Here is an 18,346-nt window from a genome sequence, read left to right as displayed (position 1 = left end):
ATTCATTGTACCTGAATTTATCAGTTTATGCTAAAGCAAAAGCAGAGATTTATTTGCTTCTTTTATTTTATCCAATAGATGAAATTTATTTTAAGACTAGGACTGGAATTGAGTTCACTACTTAAATTTAGGTGTACAGGTTCTCCCTTTAAAGAGCTTCCAATGAGCTGTCTCTCTCCGTTTACTGGGTAAAGAACATGGCATATACTTTAGAAAAATGGCTTCACTGGGTGCATAAATGTAAGTTAAAGTATTAATACAAAGCAGACCGGACTTCCAGTCAGAGACATCATATAGACATGTTTTGAACTGGTGCCATCAGTCATACAGTGGGGCAGGGAAAGCACAGGTAACCTGCTTCCCTGGGACACCCTGTCCCTATCCATGTGTGGCCTCTCCCATATCCCATCAAGGCATGACCTATGAAAACCACTGCAGCCATCACGTTTTTTAAGTCATTTACATTTTTGTATAAGCATGTCTCATACAGCATGTCCTAGAAGGCAAACCACACAAATATAATGCAAAGAGACAAGCAATCTGTTGGAGCGGTACAGCTGCTTCATGACAATGATCACTGATCACTCAGGCTCTGTACAAAAGGAGCTCCACAGATCTCAAGAGGATATATATAAAATGCTTAAGAGGAGGGACATCCTCCATGTTTCCCTGAGTCTCAGCCCCTTGCTTGGCTTCATGAAATCCATGACCTGCCTCAGTTAATTAACTCCCTGCATTCCCTGAGGAATCGCTGCTCTCAGGTCCAAGCAGCATGGGTTATCTGCCTGGATAGTAGATATTCCCCCCTTCCTGGGTACTATGCTTCTCCTCATAGTTCCTCCCCCACAACAATGGTTCCTTCTCTCTCTTAATCCCTTTTCTTCCACCTTCTAAGATCCCGCAGGGAGAGGAGAGACCGAACGTGAGATCTCAGCACTAATTTCAGCGGGGAACTAGGCAGAGAAAGAACAAGGTCTTAACGGGTCAGATGAGAGAGCTCGGAATGGGAAATAAGACACGGGGTAGTGCAGTGAGGGCAACAGGGAAAGAGAGACTGGAAGAGACTGGTAGGAAGAGAATAGAGATGAAAGGAAAGAGATCCAGAGAGAGAGATTTAGGGGAGGGACAAAGTGAGAAGAAAATTAACTGGAAATGGATCTGAAAGTACTGTGAAGGAAAGACAGAAAGGAAGATAAGTGTTAAATAAGGAACAAAAGTGACAGAACCTGAGAAAAATATATTAAGGATGTTTCTGCGAGTGCTGCATTTTGCCTGATAGAAAACATGGCCCCAAATAACTGAGCAAAAGATGAGGAAAGTCTTGCTTCAGTATAATTTTTCAGGGTGAGAGAATAGGTGAGGCATAGTTTTTGGGGGGAGGAGTCTGATGATTGGATGCTTTATGTCGAGTAGGAAAATACACTGACTGTATTTCATGTGTATTTACAATCTTGCCACTAGATTTTTGAATATTTTTACATACATTAATGTGTGTGATGTGGCTGTGGAGTTCGTGGTTTTATACTAAAGCTGTGTATTGACCAAAACATGTAAAAACGTCAATCCTGGTAGAAAAGCAGAGCAGAGAAAGCAGCCTTGTCGTGTCGAGCACTCTGCAGAGGTGAAAGCAGAAGGTAGCATAGCACTGGCAGCTTCATTGTAATTTGGCTAGGGCTTGTCTACATGGGGAAATTTTCAGTACTAGCTTTCCAGATGACAAGCTTGGGCTTAACGTTTTTCACCACGAGTAATTCAGTTTAGTCCACTTTGGAGGTGGATTAAAAGAAATCACACAAAGGCAGCAGTAGCAGACACTAATTCACTTAGAGAGTGAGGTGAGGGAAGTGTGTGAGTGAGAAACAACTGTTTTGCTTAAAAATCCACCCTCAAACTGATTTTATAATAGCTCCCCTGTGTAGAGAAGCCTTTAGTTCCCTTGCAGTGCTGGGAGCCCACATTAGGACTTACATGCTAAGCAAGCCATTGCTATGGAGGCAGTCTCACATAAAACTTCAAGCAAGCTGTGAGCCTTGCGAGGCGCTCCACTCATCTCCAATTTGAGGAAAATGTCACAGGGTTATTTCTTTCTTCATTCTTGTTTCAAATGCTTTAATCTGCCCCAGGATCCCCTGCCACTTGCGTTTCACGGCATGCCAAGAGGAGGATCCCTGGGCCTTTCTCTTCCTTTTTTTTTTTTTTTTTTTTGTGCATCTCCCCACAGCCTCCTTGTGTTGGCTTGGCTGGAAAAAGGTCTGAGTGGGTGTAATAACGGATTGCTGCCCTAAACCATAAAGAGCAGAAGCCCTTACCTCTGGGCTGGAGTAATGTGAGGGTTTGCTGCCGTCACTCTCGCTGGAGCTGCTCTCGCTCTCTGAGTCAGACTCTGAGCTGGTCTCTGATTCACTGGAGCTGCTGCTGCTCGACCCCTTGCTGGAGAGTCCCGAGGCTCGGGTGTTGGACTGTGGCACCACCAGGCTGCCAGCCCCACGGATAGCCCAGTGGAGAGAGGGGAGGGAAGAGAAGAAAACAAGAACATAAAAAACCCCCACATTTGAAAACCATGGTGTTTTAGGGAGCATACCTATCTGAATGCCCATGAGCTTGTCTCTGCCGCTAATGAATGGTGAAGTGAATTCAACATTACATTATTATAACCGGGAGGAAAATATGGGGTTACCCTCATATCCATTTAAATCCATAGCCTTTCCCATCTCTTCTTGATCTGAGGGAGGGTCAGGTTTTCATTTCAGCTTGTCTCTTTTCTCATTCAACAGGCATTTTAGGGTATATTAAAATATCGAACGCTAAAAAACAGAGTATAAAAAGCAGTCTTACACAGTCTAATGAATGCTCTGCACAAAGGTGAAAGCAGGAGACGAAAAAGGTGAACAGTTAAGAAACAGAGTTGAACTCCACACATGGTACCAGTCATTTATAAGTAGTAATAGCAATAGCGATAATAATAACAATAATAATACATCCTCGCTGGAGCTTCCAACCCCCATCTTTTGTTCTGCACACTTCTTCACCTACCCGTAAATGATGTGGTTACCTGTATATACCATCTCGATATTGACAACTGCAAGATCTAAGACTCTGATCCTACAAAAACTTGAAGAGCTCAGGCTTGTGTTTTTGCATGTCAGCAGTGCAGTGCTGTCAGCAGAGCTACTTGCCTTCTTAAAAGTTATGTTGGCATGCGAGTGTTTGTATTACCAGGCCTGACAGCAGAAGAAATGTATACTTTCCTGAAACAGTTGACCATGCATATTAAAAATATCACAGTCATAAAGACTCGAGTGTGAAATGTCCTATTAAGTCATCCAGCTTATTCCCCAGGCGATGGAAGATTGTTCCCCATAGCAGGGTGCATTTTCTAGTGAGTTGTCCAATTTGATTTTAAATGAGTTGAATGCAGCTTTTACTTTTACCCCTGGGAAACTTCTCTGCAAACTAACCCAAATTCCACTGTCAGAAATTTCTCCCTACATTCAACCTGAAGTTGCCCTTTTTGAATTTATTGTTGTTACTTATTATTTCATCCTATTACTAATAGTTACTATGATAAATTATCCTCCTCCCTTTTTGCTTTCACATATTTGAAGGCTGTTTTCCTGCCCTACTTCAGTCATCTTTCAGACAAGGCCTTACACATTTACTTCTTCTGATCTTTCTTCATAAGTCATTATCTCCAGGGATATGGGATCATTTTTATGGCTCTTTTCTGAACTCATTCCAATTTGTCTATATCTCTCTGATAACAGGATGCCCAAAACAGAGTGCAGCATTATAGATGGGTTCTCACTAGAGCCCTACAATGAAGGGCTATTACCTTCCTGCTCCTTGATGCGTTGCTTCTGTAAACATATACCCGAGCTGTGATGGAATATATAGTCCATTAACACTCCTACATCTCTTTCAACACTGCTTTCTCCAGAATTCCTCCACTGATAGCTACGTTTTATATTATTTCCTTCCAGAGAGATTAGCTTGCTTTTTTTCTTCACACCAGATCTCATTTTCTTCTGCACCACACATGCTTCTAGCTCCTTTTGATTTATTTCTCTGCCCTCAGAGGTGTCTGCAGCAACTTCTAATTTAGTATCAAATGCAAACTTAATTAAACGGTTATTCACTTCCTTTTCCAGATCATTAATGAGACTGTTAAATAAACCCCACATGAAACACACCAGTACCCTAATAACCATCTCTTCCCAACTCCGTTCACCGGTGTTTATCATTACCCTTGTTTATGCTCCATCAGTCCAATATTGTGGCTAATGCAATGTGATCTTGGAGGTGCATTCTGTGAGAAATATCTAATAATTAATTACAGTTCTGCTGTGTTGCACCTAATGAATTGTCTTTACCTGCTAATGGTGCATTTCATTCTGGAAAACTGGTACCTGACATGAGCCACATACGACAGGCAGTTTCTGGGGCTTTGAAAAGAGGCCAGGCCACCAGAGATGCAGTTTCAACTCCATGATTCCCGATGGCCACACTCTTCTTCGCCCCATCCCCACCTCCCCTAACATATGCCAACCTTTCCCCACTGGACCACCTGTCTTGCACAAGCCGGTACTCCCACCACATCGCCTTTACTTAGAGATATACCCCTTGCCTTTCACTAGGAAGCTGCACAGATGTCCATGGCTTTCTTGCTCCAGGGAGTTTCTGGTTGCCTGGGGAATTGTGCCACTGTTGGAGAGCTTTCTGCACCCTTCAGGGCACAGCAGGGCAAGGCAGTGCAGAAAACCTCACTTGTGATCTCACCTTACTAATTAAAGCAAGTGAAATAGGCAGGAAATGGAGGAGCTGACAGCCATTTATAATTTTGGCCTTTATTTCCATCCTTGTAACCATAAGGCGGCAGAGAGAGGCAACAGTAAAAGCTCATGCTCCGGCAGGACGGCTCGGCGCTACACGTGCGTTCGCAGAAGTGTCTGCCAGCTCTTGGGAGGCAAGAGGTCCATCATCATGTACGGGCACTAAATGTACCAATTACAATAAGCGACTTCAAAAACTCGCCCTCTGCTATTTTTGCTGTTATTCACGATGTCTCTTTGTGCAGCCAGGTAGGTGTGGCAAATACAAGATTTTCAGGCCACTATTTGTATAACAGCATTAAGGCACGGAGGTGCCTGAAACAGAAACAGCTTATATGCTTGTAAAAGGTTTCCTTCCCGGAGAAGGAAAATTGATGTTTTGTGCACTGCTTTGGGACAATGCAGTTTTCCACTTGTTCGCCAGTAAACTCTAGATAGAAGTTGCTCACTTATATTAACAGATTACTGCCAAACCCTTGCTAATAAAATAGTGAGAGCTATATAAAGGCCATTGTGGGAATGCTTTCTGGGTTTGGTATTTTTTTTTCTTCTTTTTTTGTCTTAAGGGAATATGAAAAGGTAACTGCCTTTTCTGACAGTGTAGCTTAGGGAATGCTTTTGACACTGTCCGACTCTGATGGATTTCCAGTCGTCTCCACAACAGCATTGTGACTGTTGCCTGAAAAGTTCTTCAACATCACAAAACATCTGCACATTTATGTCCTACCCCTAGTGACTGTGGTTTTAATTTTTAAACCATCATTTTTGTTTGGCATTGACTGAAGTATTCAGAATTGCTATATAGGGGATGAGGGAGAAAAAAAGCCCACAGTAATATTTCTTTCCTGTTGTGACAGGAAATGTTTTTCTAGGCTGCTGAATAGAAATTGTTACTACAGCCATAGATATAAAATATAACTGTTGGACTCTTCACAAACATCTGGAAATCTATGTTTGCTGCTCTAATGGTAGCCAATATACTACAAAAATTTAACATTACAATATTTTCTCATTTATGCTGATACCATTGAAGTCTCCTGTCCCCCTTCTACCTTTTCCATTTTTAAATATAGCATATTCTTATAAGGTTACTCATTATATTACAGTGACCAGGGTGAAAACAGTTACACGTTTCTTCGTACAGTCTTATTAAAAAAACAACCATTATTTTAAATTGGTGACTTCCATTTTGGACTGTTCTTTCTAAAGAATGTAAGCAAGATCATGCAGTCAAAATAAATGACCGATTTACATTTTAATGACTGTGGCACATAACATTCATGCATATTTTGCCACTGGCTTATGCCCCAGAATTAATTTCTACATCATCGAAATTATATTTTTATTTTAAGCAATTATACGACAATTTGGGTAAGAACCACTTTTCTTTAAAGCTGTTTAACCCCATCCAGCAACTAGGATCATGTGCAGTTCTCCCCCTTCCTCCAGACGGGCAGGGAGAAGAGGGAGAAAAGGAGGGGAAAGGATAAAACGTGAGAGTTAAGATAAATGCAGTTTAATAGAACAACAGAAAAGGAAAATAACAATAACAATAATAATAAGGACACAAGTCACTCTCACCATGCAGTGAATTGATACCTTCCTGAGCAGTGATGGTGGATTTTCCCCCCGGCCAACCCCCATTTATGTACTGAGCATGATGTCTATGGTATGGAATGCTCCATTGGCCATTCCATTGTTCAGTCTATGCTTCTTCTCACCTTCTATGGGAAGCTGAAAAGAGTCCTTGAAAAGTATAAACACCGCCTAGCAACAACTAAAACAATATGGATTATTGACATTCCTTTCACAGCAATCACTAGAAAGAAAATTATCTCTTTCCCAGCTGAAACCAAGACAAAAGCCCTCAATCAGAACCTGCGTTATCTGACTTAAAAGAAAGCATAAATACCTTGTAAAATTGACAGTTCAGTAATAAGATCACTTAATAACGAATACGCATCTGAAGTTTCTGATCAGATACCTCTCATCATCCTGGCTACGTGGGACTTGGGCACCTAAACACCGTACAAGTCTCCAACAACCCATTTTCCTGCACTGCCTAGTGGACAAGTCACCCTTCTCTGAAAAACTGCTAGATACCTTATAGCCTCATTTTCTTCTCAGATGTGCAGGTTCAGAAACAAAGTGATTTGGGGAGATTAATACTTCTTCCCTGCTCCAACTAATTTGTGATCTAAGTTGAGAGGTGGAGTCACCTCACTCCCTGGAGAAGCCTGAGAGGTTAGCTATGGTGGGACCAGTCACTAGTTCCACCAGACTACGTGGCCACTGTCAGCCTTTGAACAGCACCAAGGTGGTTCAAACACCTGTGGGGGAACGGGCAGACATTTTCTATTCCGTCAGTGGGGAGAGATTCCCAAATCAGACTGCCTCAATGGCCCTCTGGAGGCCTTTTGAGGTTAATCATGCTGGATCTGGGTCCTATCCATGCTTCATATTAAGCTGCTGCTTACAGCTGCACTGCTTTCCATGATAAGACATCATGGCATTCAGCGCTGGCCACAAGAAGTTCCCAGGCAGCTAAGCATATGCTGCATTGCAGGAATTCAGTCTCTATGTTTCAAAGACAGACAGCATGGATGTCTCATCAAGGTACAAGTAAAACAGATGCAGTTCTTAACCAAACTGCAAGTATTTGGTAACAATGTTAAAAGGATTCCAAAGAGAAAAATCCCTCCAGTAGTGAAGAATTTGTGACCCCAATTCTTCACTGTGTTACAATTTGAAGGCACTTTATACCTACTTTACACAGGTATGAATAATTATCAAGAATGCATGGCAAGGGAGAGTCAGGCCTTGAAGAAAAGACTGTGCCAAGAAAACATATTAGAATGAGCCTCTGAAATACTCTTCCAGGCACAACAAAGGCTATGCAAATGCTCATGCTTCATATTTTGGAGTACAGTCAGTCTGTGTAATTTCACTTTTCAAGAATTGTATCCAAAGCCTTCTTATCAAAGAGCTCAGTAACATGACCAGACACTATCTATCTGCTGTATTTGTTTTTGTGTCCGGAGATGAGACAATATTTAGCCACTATCATCTGCATAGATGTGACCATCTAAACTATTTTTCTTCTAAATCTCACCCTACAGTACCATCCACCAAGCACTGTGCAACTACCAAGTGGCCCAGACTCTCCATAGGAAAGGGATTAGTGCGAAGAGCTGACTTGAATAAAGAGATGATGCTGTTAGGGATCCCATTGGCAACATCGAGAGGTAAACACGGAGAAAGCAATGTGAGTTTGTAGATGTCACAAACATGGGAGAAAATCCTAAGAAGGGCTGTATGAATACTTACAGTATTTGAAATACCCAGAAAATCTATCACTGCCTGGAAGATCAAGGCCAGTTGTGGGAAAACAATACTCTGAAACAGACACCAGTCCCTTGGCTGGTATAAACTGTCATAGCTCCATTGACTTCAATTAGGCTACACTGATTTAAATCAAACAGTAAATCTGACCGAGACTCTGAAATGATATTTCAAACTCATCAATGAAAACATTTTCCACTATTTAAAAGGGCTCTGTTGGCAGAGTCCCTATTTTTATTCCAGATTAAAGTATCTGAAATGCCATTTCCTTCTTCCCTTGAAGCCAACCTGAAACCCAGCGAAGGTCTTCTACGGAAAATTCTTTATCCCTTTGTTGCGAGAAGCAAATTCCATGTGGTGTTTCCTCAAAGCACGAACTGAGAACATTGTGCCAAGATCTGTATAATTATCTCTGCTGCCTGGCACTGAAGACATTGCACGTCTCCCATGCACACAGTAGGGAATTCCTGTGTCGATAATCGTGAATGAATCACAGAGGCAACAGAAATGCCCACTTCTTGCTGCTGCTGGCCCTGTGTATTTTTCAAATTCTGTTTCAGCAAAGACATCTAAGGTATGCCTACCAATGGGGACTATCCTGGACTTGCAGATCAGGCCATCCCAATATTGTAACAGAACATATGGGGCTATTTTCTGAGGCAACTGTGGAATGCCAGGAAATAGTGCCATAAGGATAGCCTACAGAATGAATGTGGATGTCATCCATTAGTTTCAGGCCAAAATCATGCTGACAGAAGGGAGATGATACCATAAACTCTAGAAAATGCACCCGCTTGAGGACGGCCAGGTACCTCCTTGGTTTAGAATAGAAAGGCTGGTTCTGCATTTAACGTACAAACGTTGAGTATAAGGAGCCTCTGCTCTAGTTTTAGCTCTGCCATGTCGAGTCTGAATGACCAAATCAGTGAACCCTTCCAGGGCTCCGGTCACCATCCCCGTCATACACGGGGATGACCGAACTTGCCCACCTGCAGTGTGTTAGAAGACATCTTTTGTTATTCTTTAAAAAGCACTTGGATATCCTTGCCCTGAACAGAGTACGGAAGTGACACAAATTTATGTTTTTGTACCTTTGCTAACCGAGAGCATGAAACCAATTAACTGTCTGAGTTCTTTACAGTTACAATTGTCAAAACCTATTGTTCACTAACAAGAAAAAGCAGCTAGCCTTGCTATGGTTGGCTGTTTGGGCCTGAACGCAAAAAAATGAGGCTGGGCACTTCCCTTTCTCCAGGTAAACGATTTCCCAGGAGCCTGTTAATATCTTTAGGAAACAGAGAAATGTTTTCATACCTCATTCCTATAATGGATGAGGTATGAAATGGGAGTCATGATGAGTGAGAGTCCTGGAGGTTGTTCGGCTTGTCACAATATATAATGCTTCTGTGAAAGCACTGCATTACCTTAGCCGCACCACCTTTGCACAGCACAACTAATAAAGCACAGCTGCCAAGAACAGAGTTCATAGACTCCACCTATATTTTAACACTGTCCTTGGGTGTTGCTTAAATAGTTTGTGCTGACAAGACTACAAGTACCATCCAATAATGCAAACCTAAGGTAAATCAGGTCTCTTCAGAGAGTCAGGTGTGTCCTGTGCGATTGCAGTTTAATTGCCAAAGTAGTCACCAAAGGAAAAAGAAAAATGTACAGGAAAGGCTGTTTAGAAAAACAAGCCATGAAACTCATGCACACACGCATACAAAAAACCCTCAAGAAAATTCAGTCTGGCAAGGGGGTATCTACTTAAGGCTTGGTTGACACTGGAAGCAGCAGAATCACAGTTCCCAGCTTGAAGGAATACGGTAAGAAAGAGAAAACCACTGAAAAAACCTCTGGCTAAAAAAGCCGCCCGAAAATAAAATGCCACATAACAATTAACAGTGACATCTCTATATAAATAGCTCTATCAGGAGGAGCGTGTGCCGGGGTATCTGAGATGAAAGGGTCCAACAGACCTGGAGCAGCATTACCGTGGGGATGAAGTGATTAGTCAGCAGGCTGACAGCTGTGCTAGGAGCCTGGTGCCAGATTCCAGTGTATGCTTTCCACTGCTGCCAAGTGTTTGCTTGTCGCTCCAGATAAATGGAGCATCAGCAGTGTTTTATTTGACCTGCTCACAAGAAAAATAAAGCAACTCTGACTTCCTCAGTGTGTTTGTCGTTGACCTTGCATCAGCTGAATATGAGCAGAGAGATTCCCTGGTCAAATAAAGGTAACTCTTTTGTAGGAGTGATAGAGTCTTGGTAGTGTAATTAGTCTCTTAATGGCTCGAAGTAGGGTGACTTAAAAAGTGACAGGCACAGCCTATGTGTCCTATACTGTCCTTGGAATATGCCCTTGGACCAATGGCCTGGAGAATGATAAACAGCTTTGTGACTAGCCCGTGAACAGCCATCCTCCTACCTCCAACGTGAAATCAGGAAAATATTTCCACAGAGACTTTTCAGTGGAGTGGGGGTGTCAGAAGTAAACTGTAAGTGGACAAAGTTGGAGAGAAGATTCTGATTTTCCCTTGAGACCAAGGGCAATGGCTTTTTTGTGTTTTCCTTCATATGTACCCCAGAAAATTTATTTTTCTCCCTTTCCTTCGTCAATTTGGTCATGTTACAAACTTTCTATTTGATATCCCCTCTGTTGTCTGGTCAAAGCCAGCTTCTGCTGCTGGGTGGAAATCAGACACGGTGTCTTTGAATTACATGTCTGAAAGGAAATGTAAAGGTTCGCTGAAGAAGGTAAATATCACTAGAGATGAGCCCTGTTCCACTTCCCATGATATGAGTAAAAAACATGCCTGCATTTCATTGGTTTGCACAATAAGTCAGGAACGGAATAGAAGCTCAGGGCTCAGCTGTCAGAAGGTCTCATTAGCGTGGGCTAATGTGAATGTAAAGATGTCATGAGGCTCTGCACAAGTTCTTTTGGTCACAGGGAAGCACTTGAGATGCTGAATCCTACCATCTGAAGAATGACTTCTGGACCGATGGCCTTTCAAGAGAGAGGGAGAGCTCCACAGGAGTCCCTTTTTCAGAAAATCTTGATGCCACATATGACAGTGGGAGGGGAGATCCTTGGGCTTCAGCAATATAAGAAATCACGAAGTTACACCTGAAGTCAATGAAAATAGGACGAAAGGCTCTAATTTGGTGAGGAGTGAATGGAAATACAGAGTGTAAAGAGTGACAAGGACTAAGGACTGTTTATAATTCAGCTGTCAGGAGGTCACCTGAAGACCTTAACCAAGCCAATTTTCTAATTTTATGAACAAATAAGTCAAGTGACTCATACAATCAGGACTTCACCTATTGTGCAGGGCTTAAAAAAATGACTAACAAAGAATGTAGGTGAGTTAAATCATGGTGGAATTGGACCCTCTTGGTCAGATATTGATACAGCTGGACAGTGAGGTAGAGGATAGGAGGTTTGTAGGCGTACAGTTTTTCTGCCTTTAACTTACAAGCGACCTTACTATTGCCTAACTTCACCACTCAAAAATGCCCTCTGGAGATTGCTACCTCTCTTGATTGACTAGAGGGAATCTAGGATCCTAAGGGTCACTTAAACCGTATGCCTGGTACGCCCAACACCATGTCGATTGTGATCTGGATGGGAAGCAAGGGAGGTTTAGTTCTGACTCTTCTTCACAATTTCCCTTTCAGGGTTCAGTCAACTCTCTCCACTTGTCCTAAAGACTGGGGGTGGTATGCAATATGAAGACCTATATCCACTCCCAACTCAGTACGCCACTGTTTCATTAGAGCACCATTTAAAGTTGATCCCCTGTCAGATTCAGTGATATCAGTACCACAAATCTCAGGAACAGATTCTCCATTAACAGTTGGAAGGTGATTTCAGTGGCTTGGTCTTTGGTGGGATAGGCTTCAACCCACTGGGAGAGATGTTCCAAAGATAAAGGTAATTAAGCACTGGAACAGATCATCAGTGAACATGTGGAATATCAGTCACAGTAGTTTCAGAAACCAGGTTAGGCAAAGACCTGTCAGAAAAGGTTTAGGCAGGATTGATCTTGCCTAGGTTTAAGAAAAAGGATTAGATGAGCTCGGATTTCTGTGGGTAAATGTACAGACGAGGTTGCTAAGGAGCATACATTCTGTGCTTACAGGTCAAATGACAAAGAAAAAGGTCCACAAAGGGTGTCAAGTCTATAGTATCAGAATAGTCATAGCAAGGAGCAATGCGAAATGTTCTGTGGAAAATATAGAGTGGCATTAATCCACCATCTTTAAAATGTCTAATCAGGAGAATGTGATACCAATTCCATGGAAATCAGCCTGGGTGTTGCTTTTCTTGTCTCATTTATTTCCTAAAGCATGAAGTATAGCTGTACTTCTATCCAAGAAAACAGCAATTTTTGCTTCTGAGTGACAGCTTCATCAAGCTGCAGAAGACAACCACACAGTGCAGACTAAGAAAATCCTCATCTGCATTGGCCTACTGTCACCTTATTTCAGAATTACTGTTAACATAACTCATGTTGTGGCTGGCCATCTAAACGGACAGCCTTTTATAATTTTCAGACACAGTTGTACCTCGCTTCAGCACGGCAGCCTTTTGCCTCAGTCAGCAGGGGCCTGGGTATGGTTCTGCTTTCCAAGACCTCTCGCTAAGCTCTGAGAGTCCAAATACAGATGAACTTGTGCAGATAAAATTACTAACTACCATAATGGCTGTCCAAATGGGTGCAATAAATTTCAGCGTGAGACAAACTCTCTCAGGTTTTACTGACTCTTAATGTTGCTGCTGCCAGCTTTAGTGTTACTCTTTGACTCAAGCCATATTCTGTTGTCTCCCAAAGGTCTTTTCGGCCCGTCAGCTCTAATCAATATGCTGCCTTGAGAAGGAGCTTGTTTTAAGTAGGTTTGCTCACCATAAAGAACCATATAAAGAAAATTTGACTTCTACTCCTTGTCAGCATATATCACTCCCTATGCAGAGCAGCATTTAGATAGTCTGTTAGTGGAATCCAAGTGCTCTCTTTTATATATTTCAAGAAATGACAAATGCCTGGAAAAAATGCATAGTTGTTCTACAGAAGACATTAGACAGACTCAGGAATGGCAACCAGAACAGCTAATAAAGCCCAGAATTGTAGCAGAGAGGATGTTAAAAGCTAATTAGTTTGAGATTATTTGAAGACTTGTAAAAGGTTCTTCTGTTCTCCTTTCTGATGTCAGTGCAGCCTCTTTTCCAGCAACATGCAAAACTATTTAATGTTTTTAGAAGGAGTTGCCCAGGATATTCTGTTTACCTATTATTGACGTCCTAGCTTAAATAAAGGATGTTTAAAAACAATGTTCAGCTGTTGAAAGCCTGTGGTGCAGCCTTAGGTTTTCAGGGGTCTGAGCCACTGGGAAAAATACTTCTGCCTTTCTGACCAGGCTCAGGTTCTCAGCCCCTTATTCTCTCTTAGTAGCATCACACTTTACAGCTTGGATTGGAGCACCCAGAAGTCCTGAAGAGCAGGAATGGTCTGTCTAGTGAGGGTATCAGGATCTGACCTACTGTAACCCAGCAACACAATGTGCAGATGCTTGATGAAGAAATTTAAAATAGCAAACAGCCCCTACTAGTAACCTCTGCTGTGCTTTCCTCAGGTACAATGCGGCCTGTGAAAAACAATGAATAAGTATGATAAGCACAAATATATAAATCTATGTTAAGAAAGAGTTATATAAATTGCTTTTTACAATTCAAAGGAAAACTCAAATGTGAACTGCATCCATCCTTTTGTTAGATGTCGTCCATGGAAAGCAAACTTGAGGTTTGTTCATGCACACACAGATGATGAGGGGAGGCAGAAATAAATTACAAAGCAAATATAGTTTTATTTGCTTTATTAATCTAGAATGTGGTACCAATGTGTCTGGACTCAGTGGCTGCCCAGCTGCATCCTCCTGCAGGACGTTATCAGTCCTCTATTTCTGTGAAATGTGCTACCAGCTAGTAGGAAAAGCAGTAGAACTGTATGCACATTTTAATAAACAAAATTGGTCTTACACCATGCTGTGTCCTGATGTAGTTAAACTTATATCTTCCAATATACCTTTCAGTTCGTATCTCGTATGTTTTGCTGTTCATTAACTGCCACGCATATTTTTAGGCTTCTTATGAATTCACAATATCACCGAGTCATGCCTAGGTGCCTTTGCCTGTTCTTCAGTGTTATCTTTTGTTCTCCCTGCCTCTCCCAGGGAGGCAGAAAGGAAATGCACGCATGGTAGTGGGGAGAGGGCACGGGAACAGGGAGAAATATTGCTCATGGGCGCTGCTTCTCCCTCCCAGTGGCACAACAAGTTGTTGCTGCCCCCGCCTTCTCTCTGTCCCCAGGCTAATAGTCCCTTTCTGGCACTCTGGTCTTACTGTAGTGTCTCAAAACACCCCTCTGCCTGCCTGAGGTCCTGCATGGTCTAGGACGTGCTTCGTGAAGTGGTGGGCCTCTTCAGAGCATGAAATTTACATTTAGCAGTGTGATCCAGCAGGGAGACTGTTAAAGGTGTAGGAGTCAACACGTGTTGCTGCTAGGAGTTCGGTGCCCAGCTGTGAGGATATACATTCAGTATTTCTTTAAAAGTGTATCAGGTCACCTGCCTGCAGCTGGGAAACAGCTGGGGGAAAGCAGAAGATTCTGCACAAGAGCTTTGCAGAGAAGATGAGACACACAGATAGATTTCCAGGAGAGTATGTTTTCCATAGTCAGTGCAGCAAGAAAGGAACTCTTTGGGATTTTTTTTTTACCACCCCAACATGACTCTAAACCCTGCTAGTCAAGCCTCAGATTGGGGAGAAAGATCAAGTGTTGGGTCTTTGCCATTAGCTTAGACACTAGGGGAAAGAACTAGATGACTTTGTTGATAACTAGCTTGAAGACCCCAGCAGGCCTTCAGACAGTTTTATTAATCATAAAAGTCATTAAAAATAGCCAGTTCCTCAGGGGCAAAGTAAAAACAGAACCTCAGAAGAATGAATCAGGGCAGGCATCTTCCTAAGAGCACTCAGTTCACATTCTGAGCAAGGAACTGAAAGGGAATACTTGGGAATGAAACTCCCAAACAATACAACCAATTGCTTTCTCAGGGAAGGGGCAAGCACTTTCTTATGGACTTAGACTGCAGCAAGGAAATATATTGATGGGCTTTGTGTACAGCTCAGAGGCACTGACCTTTCAGACAGTTGACTCCAAGGCTTGCGTGTCACATCCAGAATCTGCAAGATAGTTTTCCCCTTTGCCTTTGTGCTTGGCCTTTCCTCTTCCACTTTTTTGCTTTCCCCTTGCCTCTCCCTTTCCCCCTTGCATTACCTTGCCTTTTTTTTTAATGGATAGAGATAACATTTATTTGCCTATATGCCACTGTCCAGTGCCTGTCCTCTGTCTCAGCAGTCTTTAGCTGCCTTTGCCATGTGAACGTGTCAGACCCCTAAAGACATCTTACATATCTTAGGGCTTCTCAAGTGACTTTAGACACCTGTGTTAAGATACCTGAATCCCATCTTAACTTTGTCACCTCACAGTTGTGAAGAAATCCTTCCAAAGCAGCCCAAATGTGAAACAAAGCATTGCTATCTTCCTAGGTCTGCAGACAACCAGAATTTATTCTGGTTTTATTTATTGATTAAAGGTATAAACTTTCCCCCAAAAAATTAGCTTTATAGGGATGTTGACTGCAAAATGCAATGTTAGTTTAAATATAAGCATTCTTTTATTTTAACTGGAAAGATTTCAATGGTGAAAAAAACTGTAAATGAAGAACTGGGACATTAAGCAGGCAAAAGAAGAGAATGGAGGAGAATCGTAGGCGGTGGGAAGGAGAGGAAGCTTGCAGAGCCAGTTTTTCTGTGGTCTGTGGGGCTGGAGACTGAAACATGTGCAGTAGATGAACGATGCGGATCTTCTGCCCAGCAAGGTGCCTCCCTGCAACACTAGGCAGCATTTTTGGACTTCTGTGGCCTGGCCTTGGGAAAACTCGGGCAAGACTCCATGCACCAATATGAGCAAAGGGGATCAACTCTCTGGAAAGCAGCTTTGCAGACAAGGCCCCAGGGGTCCCGATGGACACCAAGTTTGCCATGAACTAGCAATGCTCCCTCGCAGGAAGGGCAGCCAACAGCACCCTGGGCTGCAGTAGGAAGAGTGTTGCCAGCAGGTGGAGGGAGGTGACCCTTCCTCTGTGCTCAGTCCTGGTGAGACACATCTGAAGTACCAGATCCAGGTCTGGGCTCCCCAGTACAAGAGAGACACGGAGTGACTCCAGCAAACTGCCGTGAAGATGGTTAAGGAATTGGAGCATCTTTCACATGAGGAGAGGCTGAGATGAGTGGGAGGGATAAATACCTGATAGGAGGAAATAAAGAAGACAGAGCCAGGCTCTTCTCAGCAGAGCCCGGTGACAGGACAAGATGCAAAGGGCACAAATTGAAATATGGGAAGTGCCATTTAAATATAACAAAAGCCCTTTTTTGCTGTAAGGATGGTCAAACACTGGAACAGGCTGCCCAGAGAGACTGTGAAGTCTCCATTTTGGGAGATATTCAAGACCCAACTGGACACAGCCCTGAGGAACTGCTTTTGCTGACCCTGCTCTGAGTGGGAATTGGACTGGATGATCCCCAGAGATGCCTTCCAGCCTCAGCCATCCTGTGACCCTGTGCGACTAGCTCAGGTACCACAAACTATGGTGCCCTCTGGGAACACAAAGCTTAGTGAGGTATGAAGCCCACCCAAGAGGCCGGATAACGACGTGGGCACTGAATTGTTCCTGAGCTCCATTTGGCTGTGAGTGTCCTCCCATTGTGTGTTTAAATCTCACTCAGATGGCTACATAAGTCATCGCCCAAACTTGACTGAAGTGTAGACTTGGCATCAGGCACCGACACTAGAGCTGAAACCATGTGCCAGCTACATACCACATGTCGGCAGCTTTACCCACTGCTCCATCCTTTTGCAGGCTACTCCATGCTTGTCAGAGCAAAATGGACCCTGAGGGTGTTATTAGGTCCATTTGCTGCATTTGGAGTATTTTACAGCAGGTGGAAGGTGCAGCAGCAGCAGCCGCAGGCTTGAAAGCTTCCTTCTCCTCCAAACATTTCTGGATCTGTTTCCGAATGTGGTCAGCAGTGTCTGAGGCAGCCCACCAGGTGATGCTTTATTTATTTAACTGTACTTTACAGCACCTCCCTCCTTCTATAAAACCTTGCTATTTGGAGACTGCTTTACATTTTTTTTTTAGAGTATCTCTCAAGTGCAGTTGTCTAGCGTCACTGCCCAGAGCAGCTGCTGACAACGCCAATGCACCAAGAGCTGCAAAATCCTTCCTTTTTGAAATCAAGAATAGAAAAGATCATCATGAAATAATGGACTAATGTGGCCATTCTATCTATGCTGCTCATAAATTAGATTTTGAACCTGGCAATTGCAGGGTAATTAGGAGGAGAGTAGCTTTTCTACAGGAACATATATTTCCTATTCTGCCTGCCTGACACACTCCAGTTTAATTTTTCCTTTGTTCACTCAGCTCAGAGAAGGGCAATTACCAAAGGTGATAGCCTAGTGGCAATTTTTGAATCATGAAGAGACTTAGCACAGAAATGAGATTAAAAAAAAAAAAAAAAGACAGGTATCACTAGTAATTAAAATAATTTTGAATTAAAAAGACTATTTCAATAATTGCTTTTTTACTATAATCGTCACCACATAACCTATCCTTATGAATTACTAATACAGTGAAATAACACTACTGTGGAGAGTGAGCTTAAAAAGACAGCTTTCCTAAACACGTAACTTCATCAGTGAGAGATAAGTAACGTTTGGGCAGACGTTTTGGAATGGTAGGTGATGCCACAGCTCTGATCACTAACAGCCATGCAATTTTTTAAGCCCTCCTTCCCCCTTTGGCCCTGTCAGAGAGGCACAGGAAACAGAGCAGGAACTCCCATCTCGGGTGGCCAGAAGAAGGTTTCACATTATTAAAATAGATGATTTCCTTCATCTAAGAGCCTCTGAGGAGCATAAATTACAAACAACATCAAAGCAAGTGAAAAGTTTTAGAGCAGACTGTCAAAGAGACTGCTGGGGTTTCCTTGGTAGATTTCCATTTTTAAGGAGTCTCAGCAATTTACTTTCTTTCTCAAAACAATTC

At 42.6% G+C, this 18,346-nt stretch overlaps 1 protein-coding gene across 2 annotated transcripts in view; it reads right to left on the bottom strand.

The window, feature by feature from the left end:
- The window catches only part of AFF3 (ALF transcription elongation factor 3), a 338,460-nt gene that overhangs the window by 53,488 nt on the left and 266,626 nt on the right, over nt 1–18,346 (bottom strand). For both annotated transcript variants that reach the window (XM_063339571.1, XM_063339580.1), the window contains exon 10: nt 2,310–2,475. In XM_063339571.1, coding sequence (XP_063195641.1) covers nt 2,310–2,475 — 166 coding nt within the window. The remainder of the gene's footprint in view (nt 1–2,309; nt 2,476–18,346) is intronic.

Source organism: Chroicocephalus ridibundus, chromosome 1 (assembly GCF_963924245.1).
Source record: "Chroicocephalus ridibundus chromosome 1, bChrRid1.1, whole genome shotgun sequence".
Classification (NCBI taxonomy): Eukaryota; Metazoa; Chordata; class Aves; order Charadriiformes; family Laridae; genus Chroicocephalus; species Chroicocephalus ridibundus.
Note: the sequence above shows the minus strand (reverse complement) of the source record. Positions and strands in the feature narration are given on the sequence as shown.